At 43.7% G+C, this 13795-nt stretch overlaps 1 protein-coding gene across 9 annotated transcripts in view; it reads left to right on the top strand.

The window, feature by feature from the left end:
- Nucleotides 1-13795, top strand: part of bcor (BCL6 corepressor) — a 344096-nt gene that overhangs the window by 160588 nt on the left and 169713 nt on the right. Inside the window, exon 1 of one of the 9 annotated variants that reach the window (XM_070893431.1) lies at nt 13572-13752. The exons of the other annotated variants lie outside the window; for them this stretch is intronic. Within the exon in view, the coding sequence (XP_070749532.1) occupies nt 13684-13752 (69 nt within the window). The 5' untranslated portion in view covers nt 13572-13683. Of the gene's footprint in view, nt 1-13571; nt 13753-13795 lie in introns of those variants that run through there. 9 annotated transcript variants of the gene reach the window in all.

Here is a 13795-nt window from a genome sequence, read left to right as displayed (position 1 = left end):
TCTTGACTCATCCGTGTGCAACGCTAAGGGACATCGACTAGCATGTTATAAAATATTGAAGTCTATCATCAACCAGATTTGATTAGTTTAAACATTTAAAAAATACATTGCAGTAGCTTCAATATAAATTTGAATAAACACCGGTTATTTAATGGCATTTCATAATGGCTCACCACCAGCTTCTCCAGGGCAATTAGGAATGGGCAATAAATGCTAGTCTCGCTGGCGACGCCCACATCCCGGGAACAAATAAAAACATGAGTGTTTTGTAAAATGCCACTGGTATAGCACATATATGATTTGAATTTTTAGTATCTGTGACTATATCTTGGTCATTGCAAGACTGAGTACATAATGCACTCCGCAGCCAGTGGCTCATTGCAAGTTACCCAGGGGATTTGGGCAAATGTTGGACATCTGGTTCACCTCTCGCGACAGCGAATAATTTTAATCCCAGTTACCTTTTGCAGGATTCCAATTGGCAGCTTTATATCCAAATAGGTCCTAGCCTATGGCTGAAATAATTGAAACTGCACGGAGATTTGTCTGTCAGAATTGATGGGATATATCCAATTAAAATGAAAAGTCAGTTTGGTTAAGACTTCAGAACAGCTATCATATTGATTTGTAAAGCAACTAGAGACATTTTAATAATGTACCCAAGTGCGCTGCCCTCTAATCACCTAAACCCGGCAGTAGTGACAAAACGTGTTTAAAGTTCAGCATTGGCTAGGTCCTTTTTAAAAGTGAACTAAATACTACCAGACTAATTGTAAGGGTGAAGGTAGAAAGCAGTGATGCAATTTACCGATTTATGAAGACTGAGGGACCAGCAGTAACGAATTGTGCGACGATTGTTTGAATATAACCTAATCACCCAACATTGAAACTGGCTGCGACCACAGGTCACTGCATAAACATTTGTCGTTTTTTTAATTTTACTGTTGTGTAATACCAAAACCGAGATTTCTGGTTTCCTTGATCCTGTATCCCTTTGGGGTCTCCTCTTTTTGTTGTTCAGTTGAAATTGCGGCCACACTTCTTCGCTTTTGGTACACCGTGTAGCTTCGAGTGTTTTTCGGAAATTAAATGCATTTGCGGTGATAACGTTATAACAAACACTGCCAGATATCCCTTTGATGACCTGGACTAATCATGTCCTTTTTGAGGCGAGGCCCATTTACCGATCTAATTAACTGGTAAATCAGAAGTATGTAACGGCTGACAGATTGCTTTTAAAATATGACCAATTCTTCAAAGAACCCAGCCATGGAGTGTTAAAGGACCATACAAATAGCGTTGGGCTTTACTGCAGAGTTCAATCAAAAAATATCTTGAACGTAACTATTGTATCTAAGCGGAGACCGGCCTGTGAAACTAAACTCTTGGAAGGAGTAAGCTGTAGTCACATGAATTCAATATTACAGTAAGTGTTTCAGATCCGAAGACCTACAAATACTAATTAATTTGGATGGTGGTTTCATTTTTCGTTATTTATATGTTCTCCACACGATGAATATATATATATAAAAAACAATTTGACCAGGCTAGGAAAATCTAAAAGGGACCGTTTGTGTAAGTTTATTTTAATACCAAACAATGCGGCCAAAAAGCACATTTCCCTGAAATATCCCATATTTCTGCTTGCCAGTGAGGCCACCGTGCGGGTGTAGCACTCTCAGCGCGGACCATCATGACTTTGCACATTAGCTGTTTGGTGAAACACTAGCTGCAACAATGAGGGGGAGGGAGCAGTGCCTCGCAGCCAGCAAGATCTGTGAAGCTCTGATACAAAGCAGTAAATGTGTGTTTGCTGTGGGCTGATAGACAGGGCCTGGTCGAGCTGGTTTCTGCTGATTGATGTTTCTTCTCTCGCGTTTGCAAATTTCTGGTTGTTTGGATATGTCAAGAGAGATTTCATTTCGCAGGTGCCGGAGGGAGGGGGAGTGATGATGCATCAACGGTGGCGGAAAGTTGGGAAAGCATGGCGCGCTTTTCCTCCAACTCAATCTGCTTTGAAATAAACTGGTTTCAGTGTGCAGCTGAGCGGAAGGAAGTTCTGATGTTTCTGAAGCCCGCGCGTACAAGGACCTAGTTGGAGGAGACACGGCTGCCTGAAAAGGAAAAGGGGGTGGTTAAAATACCAGAGCCCGAGATGTCTCTAACTGCGAGCCACCGCACTAGTTCCTCCTGTCTGCTTTTAAAATGGAACAGAAACTCATCCCAGCATGCATTTCACAGTTTCCCTTCGTTTGAACTAGATAAGCTCGATGGGAAATTACTGTAACATACATTTTCTTAACTTTAAATAAAGGTTAATGTAATATTGCCGCGTATCCACGGTGTTCTATTGGATAGTAATTGTAACTCCGTGCTGAGGCTGGAGTCGGCAGATCGCGAGCCTTGATATGTTTTGTGTAGTCATGATATCGGACCGAGACAGCTAAATCCCAGGGATAGAGGAGCGAGAAATTGTAAAATAGTATTTTGATCGACTTTGGGGATTTAACTTCTGGCAGTCTCCCGGTACATATATGCATATCAAACGGTATACATTGGGCACTAGTTTGCAAAAGCACAGTATATGCATACCTGTTCTGTGTGTGTGTGAAACGTGCGATTGCACGAGATTTGTCACTGTGTGTGTGGGTGTGGGGGGCAGTGGTTACAGGACGCGACATAAATTATCTATTTTGACCATTACACATTCACATTTATGATTCCTGTGTTTATAAGACGACGGCCAGGATCGCACAGGTATAACTTTAAGCTGCAGTCCATTTACCACTATTAGTCTGAAAATAATTAAAGTGCAACTCAAACTTTTTAATATGCCCTGTGGACGTCGTTCTTGATGCACAACATCACAATGCAGCATGTGCTGTTTTGTTTCCAAGAGGACCGGATCGCCCAAATAACCGCGCGGGCGTGTGTGTGTGTTTTATTTCATCCACTGACGGTCATGCAGAGAAAAGCTGAGGATAGTTCAGTAAAAGCCGTTGTTGAATGTGTTGTCTTCCTCTCCCCTGGCGGCGCACCAATGAGGAGGAAATGAGTTCACGGCCGTTCTGCTGACACAGGCGTGTAATGAGAGATGAAGCCGCGATACCACACTGAGGCGTCTCATTCAGCCGCTCTTCGCCTGATCGCTCTGCCAGGTGTTTTGTGGTCTCGGTTTCAGAATGTTTTGTGCATTTGTAATTCTCCCCCATCCGCTTCTTCAGCCTGAGCACTGTGTAGATACCATTTACATGGCCACCGCCTACGTGTGTACAACAGCGACATTGTGAGCGTGTCCTCGTTCTCTCGATTGATGTTGGATGGATGATTGATGTACTCAATACGCAACCATGTTTTTTTTAAGGCACGCTCTTTTAATTTCCTAGACTTTGTGGGTCCGTGTTAAAATCTATTAAAAGTACGACGATTCTGGTCATCATTTGCTCAAGATTAAAGTGATTTACTTTGTGTTTGGTCTGTCTGTCTACTGTTAGACGTGCACTGCGTCTGGTACTAACGCGTAGATATTTCCAGTAGTTGGCCGATTTATCCGATGGGAATCAGTCACTTCTGAAGTAATTAAACCGCGTTTGGTTCGCCGTACATGCAAGAGAATTGTTCATTATGCAATCTAAGCCTGGTCGTTTGCTGTAAATATTTTTCTCAGGCACTGATTTATTTATCGCAATGGTTAATTATGACGTGGTGTAAAATTGAGCCTATTTTGTAAGCGTGAGAATGCCTTGCGGCGGTGATTTAATGTTGATCGCCTATTGTCACCGATAGGCTGGCAGTTGCCGATTAACGTTTTACAGCATCTCGCTGATATTGGGCTCGGTGCGAGCAGGGAGGGTTACATTTTCGGGAGATCGGGACACACAGAGCAGGAACGGTAGACTGGTTGTCATTTTCTTTCATTCTAATCAATACATTCTCCATGCTTTCGCCAGACAGTTGCTGGATCCCGTTCCAACAATGCACACGATGCAGCCTCCCAGCTCTACAAACACGAGAAACAAATGCCTTCACTAACTTTTTCTTTTGTTGGTTCCACAGTAAGGAAAGCTGGGAGTGTATCGATGGTTTTCCTTGTTCGGTTTTGATATTTCAATTCATATTTCATAGGCCTTAGATTTAAGTCGTTAAGGCAGTCACTCAGTGGGTAGCACCCTCGCCTCTGTGTCACAAGGTTGTGGGTTTATGTCCCACTCCAGGACTTGAGTGCAGAATTCTACACTGACACTCCAGTGCAGTGCTGAGAGAATGCCACTGAACCAAATAAGGAGTAATCGGGGCTGGTGACCAAACGCTTGGTCAAAAAGGTAGGTTTTAAGGAGGAAAGAGGAGGAGAAGTTTAGGTAGGGAATTCCAGAGCTTGGGGCTGAGGCAACAGAAGGCACCAATGGTTGAGCAGTTATAATCAGGGATGCCCAAGAGGACAGAATTAGAGGAGTGCAGACATTGGGGCGGAGGGTTGTGGGGCTGGACGAGTTTACAGAGATAGGGAGGGGCGAGGCCATGGAGGGATTTGACAACAAGGATGAGAATTTTGAAATCGAGCCAATGCAGGTCAGTGAGCACAGGGGTAATGGGTGGGCGGGACTTGGTGCGAGTTAGGACATGGGCAGCCGAGTTTTGGTTCACCTCTAGTTTATGTAGGATAGAATGTGGGAGGCCAGCCAGGAGTGCTTTGGAATAATCCAGTCTCGAGATAACAAAGGCATGGATGAGAGCTTAGTAGCAGATGAGCTGAGGCAAGGGCGGAGACGGGCAATGTTATGGAGGTGGAAATAGGCAGTTTTAGTTATGCTGCAGATATGTGGTCGAAAGCTCATTTCAGGGTCAAATATGACACCAAGGTTATGAACGGTCTAGTTTAGCCGCAGACAGAAGTTGGGGTGAGGGATGGAGTTAGTGGCTGGGGAACGGAGTTTATGGCGGGGCCCAAAACAATGGCTTCAGACATCCCAATATCTACTTGGAGAAAATTTCTGCTCATTCTGAACTGGATGTCAGACAAGCAGTCTGCCAATTTTTAAATATGTTTTAGGATGATGTCGCCAAGGAGCAACATGTAGATGAGAAATAGGAAGGGGGGGGGGGCAAGGATAGATCCTTGGGGGACAGCAGATGCAGGGGTGGGAAGAGAAGCCATTACAGGGTGATTCTCTGGCTATGATTAGATAAATAAGAATGGAACCAGGTGGGTGCAGTCCCACCCAGTTGGGTGATGGTGGAGAGGCCTTGGAGAAGGATAGAGTGGTCAATCGTGTCAAAGGCTGCAGGTAAGTCAAGAATGATGATGAGGTATATTTTGCCTCTGTCACAGTCACAAAGGATGTCATTTGACATAACTGACAAATAGTCACAGAAATTATATTAACGTTTTACATGCTCCAGAATCCACAGTACTGCAAGGAACTTGACACAAGAAGGACAAGTTGCTTTGGATGGATTTCTTTGTGTCGTTTTTCCTTACACAGACCGATATCTTTGAACCACCCCTTTTTAATTGCAGCAGGTGTTGGAAATTCTCTTCATATCTGCTACATCAAAGTATGTGTTTTGCAATGGGGGTGGCTGAGGAAGCCAATGGAACCAACGTGTGAGTGGTTATAATAGCCTGTGTGGGTCTTGCGACTGCTTGCATTGTTACTGAGGAGTTGGATATGAATAATACAAGAATACTTCAACCTTGCGGTCTTAACATTTAAAGATCGCATGAATGAACTTCAACAATTGTACATCCCTGTCTGGAGTAAAAATAAAACAGGGAAGGTGGCTCAATCGTGGTCAACAAGGGAAATTAAGGATAGTGTTAAATCCAAGGAAGAGGCATACAAATTGGCCAGAAAAAGCAGAAAATCTGAGGACTGGGAGAAATTTAGAAATCAGCAGAGGAGGACAAAGGGTTTAATTAGGAGGGGGAAATAGAGTATGAGAGGAAGCTTGCAGGGAACATAAAAGCTTTCATAGATATGTGAAGAGAAAAAGATTAGTGAAGACAAACGTATGTCTCGCAGTCAGATTCAGGTGAATTTATAATAGAAAACAAAGAAATGGCAGATCAGTTGAACAAATACTTTGGTTCTGTCTTCACGAAGGAAGACACAAATAACCTTCCGGAAGTATTAGGGGACCGAGGGTCTAGTGAGAAGGAGGAACTGAAGGATATCTTTATTAGGCGGGAAATTGTGTTAGGGAAATTGATGGGATTGAAGGCCGATAATCCCCGGGGCCTGATAGTCTGCAATCCAGAGTACTTAAGGAAGTGGTCCTAGAAATAGTGGATGAATTAGTGATCATTTTCCAGCAGTCTATCGATTCTGGAGCAGTTCCTATGGACTGGAGGGTAGCTAATGTAACACCGCTTTTTAAAAAGTGAGGGAGAGAGAAAGTGGGTAATTATAGACTGGTTAGCATGACATCAGTAGTGGGGAAAATGTTGGAATCAATTATTAAAGATGAAATAACAGCGCATTTGGAAAGCAGTGACAGGATAGGTCCAAGTCAACATGGAATTATGAAATGGAAGTCATACTTGACAAATCTTCTGGAATTTTTTGGGGATGTAACTAGTAGAGTGGACAAGGGAAAACCAGTGGATGTGGTGTATTTGGCCTTTCAAAAGGCTTTTGATAAGGTGCAACACAAGAGATTGGTGTGCAAAATTAAAGCACATGGTATTGGGTGTAATGTACTGACGTGGATAGAGAACTGGTTGGCAGACAGGAAGCAGAGAGTCAGGATAAACGGTGACTAGTGGGGTACCGCAGGGCTCAGTGCTGGGACCCCAGCTATTTACAATATACATTAATGTTTTAGATGAAGGAATTGAGTGTTAAATCTCCAAGTTTGCAGATGACACTAAACTAGGTGGTGGTGTGAGCTGTGAGGCGGACGCTAAGAGGCTGCAGGGTGACTTTTACAGGTTAGGTGAGTGGGCAAATGCATGGCAGATGCAGTATAATGTGGATAAATGTGAGGTTATCGACTTTGGGGGCAAAATCACGAAGGCAGAATATTATCTGAATGGCGGCAGATTAGGAAAAGGGGAGGTGTAACGAGACCTCAGTGTCATGGTACATTAGTCATTGAAAGTTGGCATGCAGGTACAGCAGGCGATGAAGAAGGCAACTGGTATGTTGGCCTTCATAGCTAGGGGATTTGAATATAGGAGCAGGGAGGTCTTACTGCAGTTGTACAAGGCCTTGGTGAGGCCTCACCTAGAATATTATGTTCAGTTTTGGTCTCCTAATCTGAGGAAGGATGTTCTTGCTATTGAGGGAATGCAGCGAAGGTTCACCAAACTGATTCCCGGGATGGCTGGACTGACATATGAGGAGACATTGGATTGACTGGGCCTGTATTCACTGGAGTTTAGAAGGATGAGAGGGGATCTCATAGAAACATATAAAATTCTGACGGGACTGGACAGGTTAGATGCAGGAAGAATGTTCCTGATGTTGGGGAAGTCCAGAACCAGGGGACACAGTCTAAGGATAAGGGGTAAGCCATTTAGGACTGAGATGAGGAGAGTTGTTAACCTGTGGAATTCCCTACAGCAGAGAGATGCCAGTTCGTTGGATATATTCACGAGGGAGTTAGATTTGGCCCTTACGGCTAAAGGGATCAAGGGGTATGGAGAGAAAACAGGAAAGGGGTACTGAGGTGAATATCAGCCACGATCTTATTGAATGGTGGTGCAGGCTCGAAGGGCCGAATGGCCTACTCCTGCACCTATTTTCTATGTTTCTATGTAAGATGCAGTATCCGGGGTTTTCCTCCACATTTACCACGCTAAATATTCACGGAAATTTGGTCAAGAGCTTTGGGTTTCGAAAAATTGCTTTTGTTTGCCATTATTTGATCATGGAAGGAGGGAGCTTGTCCATAATATTTTTACGAGTTCAAAAATAAAACTTGGGTTTTGCAATATTAATCTGTGATCAATCTAGGAGGAGTAGGATTCACGAGAATTTTTTAGTACCTCATTTATCAAATGTGCATCACTAAATACCTTTCAACAAGCAACTGTGAAATGGATAGGAGGTTGGTTAAAGGACGTTTGATGGACTGGTGGGATTTGAACAGTGGTGTCCCCCACGGGCCTTCATTGGGACAATCGTTGCTCTCAAAAACAAATAAACAGACTAATTTATCTTCCATAGCATTGCACATGAATAGTCAAGACCAAGAGCAGCATGGTTAGAGGGTGAGGGATAATTTAATTAGACCAGCAAGGAGAAAAATGGAAGGGGAGTGAGAAGGGGCGAACATTTTGGAGGGAGAGATGCAAGAGGTAAAAGGAGAGAGTTAAGGAGGAAGGAAGAGAGGGGAGAGGAGGAGAGGGTTACATAAGAACATAAGAAATAGGAACAGGAGTAGGCCATACGGCCCCTCGAGCCAGCTCCGCCATTCAATAAGATCATGGCTGATCTGACCATGGACTCAGCTCCACTTCCCTGCCCACTCCGCATAACCCCTTATCCTCTTATCGGTTAAGAAACTGTCTATTTCTGTCTTTAAATTTATTCAATGTCCCAGCTTCCACATTCTAGCCTGCACCACCATTCAATGAGTTATAACTGTAGCAAGACTTCCCTGCTTTTATACTCCATCGCTTTGCAATAAAGGCCAAGATATGATTGGTGCTCGGCAGGGAGTTCCGGGTTCGAATTCATTCTCGCAGGTCGGATGGGTGGGTTGGGAGAAGATTTTGTATCCTATTCACGGGGCTGGGGTTGAGAATTGTGCTACGTGATGGTCGGGGTTTGTTATTCGTGCTCACTCTGGGAGAGGTGTTCCAATTCTATGTTCAGCTCTGGGAGGCGGGTTCTATTCATTGGGGATGGGCCTTTTATGTAAGTGACTTGTCTTGTTCCCTGCCACTTTAAGACCCCAACACATGTATTATTTTATCAATACTGTCGGTTCATTGCTTCCAGCCCACAGGTACTCGGCGGCTACTGTCACTCGAATCTTCCAGTTCTCGTCTTTCACTTAATTTGGCTGTTTGTCCTTTCAGTGAATGAGGGTGTGTGGTCTTTCCAGTTGCCGGCGAGGAGGAGATTGCGCTTCATGCTCAACGGGAGGGGATTGGGGTTTTGTGCTTAGCAGTGGCATGGGGTTGTGATCAGTGGGGGAGGTTGTGATTTGTACTCAGTTTAGGGAATTCATCAGTGGCTGTGTACAGATTCTTTCCTGATCAGCAATTGTGGAGTTAGTTTTAATTATTCTTCAGGGGTCGAGGTTGACAAATTTTCTTCTGCTCTTTGGAGGTGTGGATATGCTTTATCAGGCACTCGCCCATTGCTCTCCTGCTATGGAACAGGTGGCTTCCAGCAGATGTGTTTTCCTTGTGTGGTCTTCATTCCTTGCTGCGCTGGAATTTTGTTGCTCCTCTGTTTGTGTTTGCATCTTCCTTACACTCACTTTAAAAAATTTTTTATATTATTTGTGCGGTGCGCGAATGCCATTCGGGAATATTTGGATGTTACTTGACATGCATTTCTAGTACCAATTTTCTTTCATTAACAGGAATCAATTTGTGAGTACAAGTGCTGACTGACTGTTCTCTCTGCTCTAACGGTACCTGCGAGGTCATAATCACCGATTATTTTAAGACACGAGTTCTTGGGAATTACTTTGGGTTCACTTGAGGCTATCACAATGTTAGGTGCTGTCCCATTGTTTGTCTCATAACGTTATGTTCACAGCACCACTGTTGCTGTGCCATTGGAATCTACAAACCATGCACCATTTTAATATACAATAAACAAAAGAAAAAAAGATATTGCGTAGACACGACTTTCGCATCCTCGGGACACCACAAAGTGCTTCATGGCCACTGAAATACTTTTTAAATGATAGTCATTTGTTAGGTAGGGAAACATGACAGCCAATCTAGTTCACACAAAGTAATTAAATAAATGACCAGATAATGACCTGGAAATTGGGCCATGTAACATCCATTTTCAGGTGCTACCCAACCTACGAAAGCCCCAAAATGATGGGCGGTGCACATCCAGATGGAAGTGCTGCGCCCAGCATAATGTGTAAAAACAAAGGAGGCGTACTTTACCCATAAAACAAAGGAGGCGTCCTTTACCCATACCTGAATCAAGTGTTGGCCCACTGCATGGTGGAAATAATGGGCCTAATGTCTGTTTGAGATCCCACTGCAGCGTTGGTTTGCCCTGAGGCAGCCAACACCATCATGTAGGAACACCAGCCCTATGGACCAAGTAGGTAAGTAATTTACCTGAATGTGGAGCCGGGAGGTGCAGGAGTACTTCTCCTCACTCCATACTAAAGGACCCATTCGATTGCCCCAGACTCTCGCCCATCCCCTCTCCCACCACAGTGGCTCTGAGGTTGAGGTTGGAGACCCAATATCAGGTGCGCCTCAGACCTTGCAAGTTTAGTGCAAGGTAATTACCCAAGCACACACAAATGGGTGCTCCTGAATTTCTAGGCCAATGTGTTTAGTGATGCTGGTTGAGGGATAGATCCTGGCTGGCTAAGACACTGGGAGTGCTTCCCTGCTCTTGTTTGAATAATGCCACATGATTTTTTATGTCTGTCTTTGAAGTCTCCTCTGAAAAAAGATACCTCTGATAGAGCAGCATTCCCTCAGTGCTGCACAAGAGTGTCAGCCTAGATTTCTTTTTAAATCATTCTTGGGAGGTGGTTGCCACTTAGAAGGCTGCCATTTATTGCCCATCCCTAGTTGGACTTATGCTCAAGGATCTGGAATAAGGCTTCTATCTATGGACTTCTGGCTAAGAGGTGAGAGTGTTACCATTGAGTGAAGGCTGACATCGTATAATAGATTATGAAGTGATACATTCTGGGAGGAAGAAAAGATGGTAAAACTTAAAAAGAATAGAGGAGCAGAAAACTTCAGATATACAAATCTTTAAAAGTGGAAGGAAAGGCTGAAAAACTGTTCAAAATGCATATGAGATCCTAGATTTTATAGAGTAATGAAGTACAAAAGGTAATGGCTAATACTACACCCATACAGGATGGATCAAGGTAGTAGAGAAGAGGCAGAAGAGATTCACTAAATTGATGCCAGCAATGAGGCTTTTGATATGAGAGAAGAGAGAAACTGGAAATTTTACGAGTTGAGAAGGATAAGATATCTGATGGAAGTGTTCAAAATTATTAGGGGTCTTGATAAAGTAAATTAGGAAAAACAATCTTCAGTGGTCAGTAAATTGGTAACTAGAGGGGCTAAATTTAATATCACCAAAAGAATGGAGTGTGAGGTTAGGAGAATTTTTATACAGATGACTGTTAGGACATGGAATGCTTACCACAAATGGGGATAACAAACAGCTAAAATTACAATCTTTCTTTCAGTGATGATCATCATCATAGGCAGTCCCTCGGAATCAAGGAAGACTTGCTTCTACGCTAAAAATGAGTCCTTCGATGGCTGAACAGTCCAATACGAGATCCACAGTCCCTGTCACAGATGGGACAGATAGTCGTTGAGGAAAAGGGTGGGTGGGACTGGTTTGCCGCACGCTCTTTTCGCTGCCTGCGCTTGATTCCTGCATGCTCTTGGCAATGAGATTCGAGGTGCTCAGCGCCCTCCCGGATGCACTTCCTCCACTTCAGTTATATACAGTTATACAAGGACTAGGAAGGAGAGGAAAATTCAGCCACGACTTCTAATCATTATGCAGTGATTCCAATTAAAAAGTCCTGTCATGTGATTGTTCCATAAAGACAAGTGCAGGCTCACCGGTGATATGACCTCCCTTTTCCCACAATCCTGCCAACACTCACTGTTTAGGTTCACACACTAAGAATGCCTACTTGGTTGAGACATCAGAGGGTAGCTGGCATCTTTGGAATATTATCACAACATGAATCAATGCCTGCAGGAACTGAAGGCATAATAAAAAGAATGGTAATTATTTCATTTTATCTTGTTGTAAAGACCAGACAAGATAATAAGAAAAAAAATCTGCCCATTGCTGGTAATATGAAATCGAAACAAAATGGTGGAAATATACAACAGGTCTGCAAGCACCTGAAAAGAAAGTCAGGGTTCCATTTTGTCATAACTGAAGTGGGAATATAGAGTAATCCCTTACTACACAGGGAGACTAATAGGGAAGGGAACTGCCAAACGGCAAGAATACCTTAATGGGGCAGCCAACATGTTTCATAATCTGAACAGATTTCTCCCCTTTAGATGCAAAATGCAGGATGATATACAAAGCTCATATCATTCAGTTTGTGAAAAGCACAGGTCCTATGTACCCTGAGGACTACTGGACGCGTAATCCAGAGGCCTGAACTAATAATTCAGAGAATGTGAGTTCAAATCCCACCATGGCAAGTTGGAAATTTTAAAATCTGGAAATAAAAAGCTGGTATCAGTTAAAGTGACCATGAAGCTGTCGGATTGTCATTTAAAAAAAAAACTAATTCACCAATATCCTTTCGGGAAGGAAATTACCTGGTATGTGACTCCAGTCCCACATACATCTGGTTGACTCTTACCTGCTCTCTGAAGTGGCCTGGCTAGCCACTCAGTTGTATCAAACCACTACCAACGGTTTAAGAATCAGGACCACCACGACCTTCTCAGGGCAACTTGGGCTGGGCAACATATGTTGTCTTTGCCAGGGACGGCCGCATCCCGAGAATGAATATACAAAATAGACTTTCCTACCACATCCCCGCTCTGGCGCGGCACTAATCTGGGAAGCCGGAAAGAAAAGATAACTTGCATATTATGTAAGATAGTAAGAGTTAAGACCGGATGGAAATGCTCGACATGCCTGCAGTGCTCCAAGGTTGCCAGCTTTGAGATGATTGGACGCATCAAATAAACTGCAGTAAAATATACCGTTTAAAATAAAATATTAGTGTAGTGCAGTCTATTTGGGATACGATTTAAAAATCGGCTTCCAAAAGATTGAGACCGAGGGTCAGAAACTTGAGCTCAAGTTGTGGGCGAAGCTGCTGGTGAATGGGTAGCTGCGCTCACGTGACTCTATTTTGTTTCGCTTTATTGAAGCTAATTTATTTCCCGAGGCCACATTGTGAAGGCAGGAAGTAGCAGTCAGGCCCGAGACTCTTCTGTTGGCAGATAATCCTGGTGGAGGCTCTTGTTGCAAAAGACAAGCGGCGCTAGAACTTCAGAGATTAGCCTGACGGTTGCTAATCTTTGTTAAGTGGGTGGGGAACGGGGAGCTCGCGGCTTTTCGTGGCAGCACCATTGCGTGAGCTGCTTTATTCGGGCATTTTTGAGAAGCAGCCGGAATGTCCAAGGTTTCTTTAGCTGGAATCACTTTCTTTACACGCCGTTTCGTTTTTCCATGTCTGCAAACTACCGTATCAAGGTTGGCCGAGGCATTGTGAGATCCTATGCACTCGCTCAAGTTGGATTTTTAAAAACCTCTTGCATTATTTGAACTGAACAGTACGGTGTCAAGGAAAGACCGGTTTCGCGATTCTGACTGGTGAACGATGTTGGCAGAGCCTCAGACGCTGGCTGTGTGCCGGGGACATACTTCGGTTGACGATTACCCAACCAATGTATCAAATGTACAGGAATCATAAACGGAGGTTTATATTCCTCCAGCGAAACTTAACAAGATCTGGATTGTGGACTTGCCTGGCTGTAGCGTTTTCCACAGTGAGCTGATTCTGGAGATGGAGGACTCGCAAGCACTCCATCGAGGCTGGCTAAGCACGGCTGTGAAGCTTCGTAGGAAGAATAAGGTGACATGACGTACACGATATTCTTAAACATAAAGCATTTTTG

This window comes from Pristiophorus japonicus, chromosome 11 (assembly GCF_044704955.1).
Source record: "Pristiophorus japonicus isolate sPriJap1 chromosome 11, sPriJap1.hap1, whole genome shotgun sequence".
Lineage (NCBI taxonomy): Eukaryota > Metazoa > Chordata > Chondrichthyes > Pristiophoridae > Pristiophorus > Pristiophorus japonicus.
The sequence above is the reverse complement of the archived record's forward strand: the minus strand, read 5'-3'. Positions and strand labels throughout refer to the sequence as shown.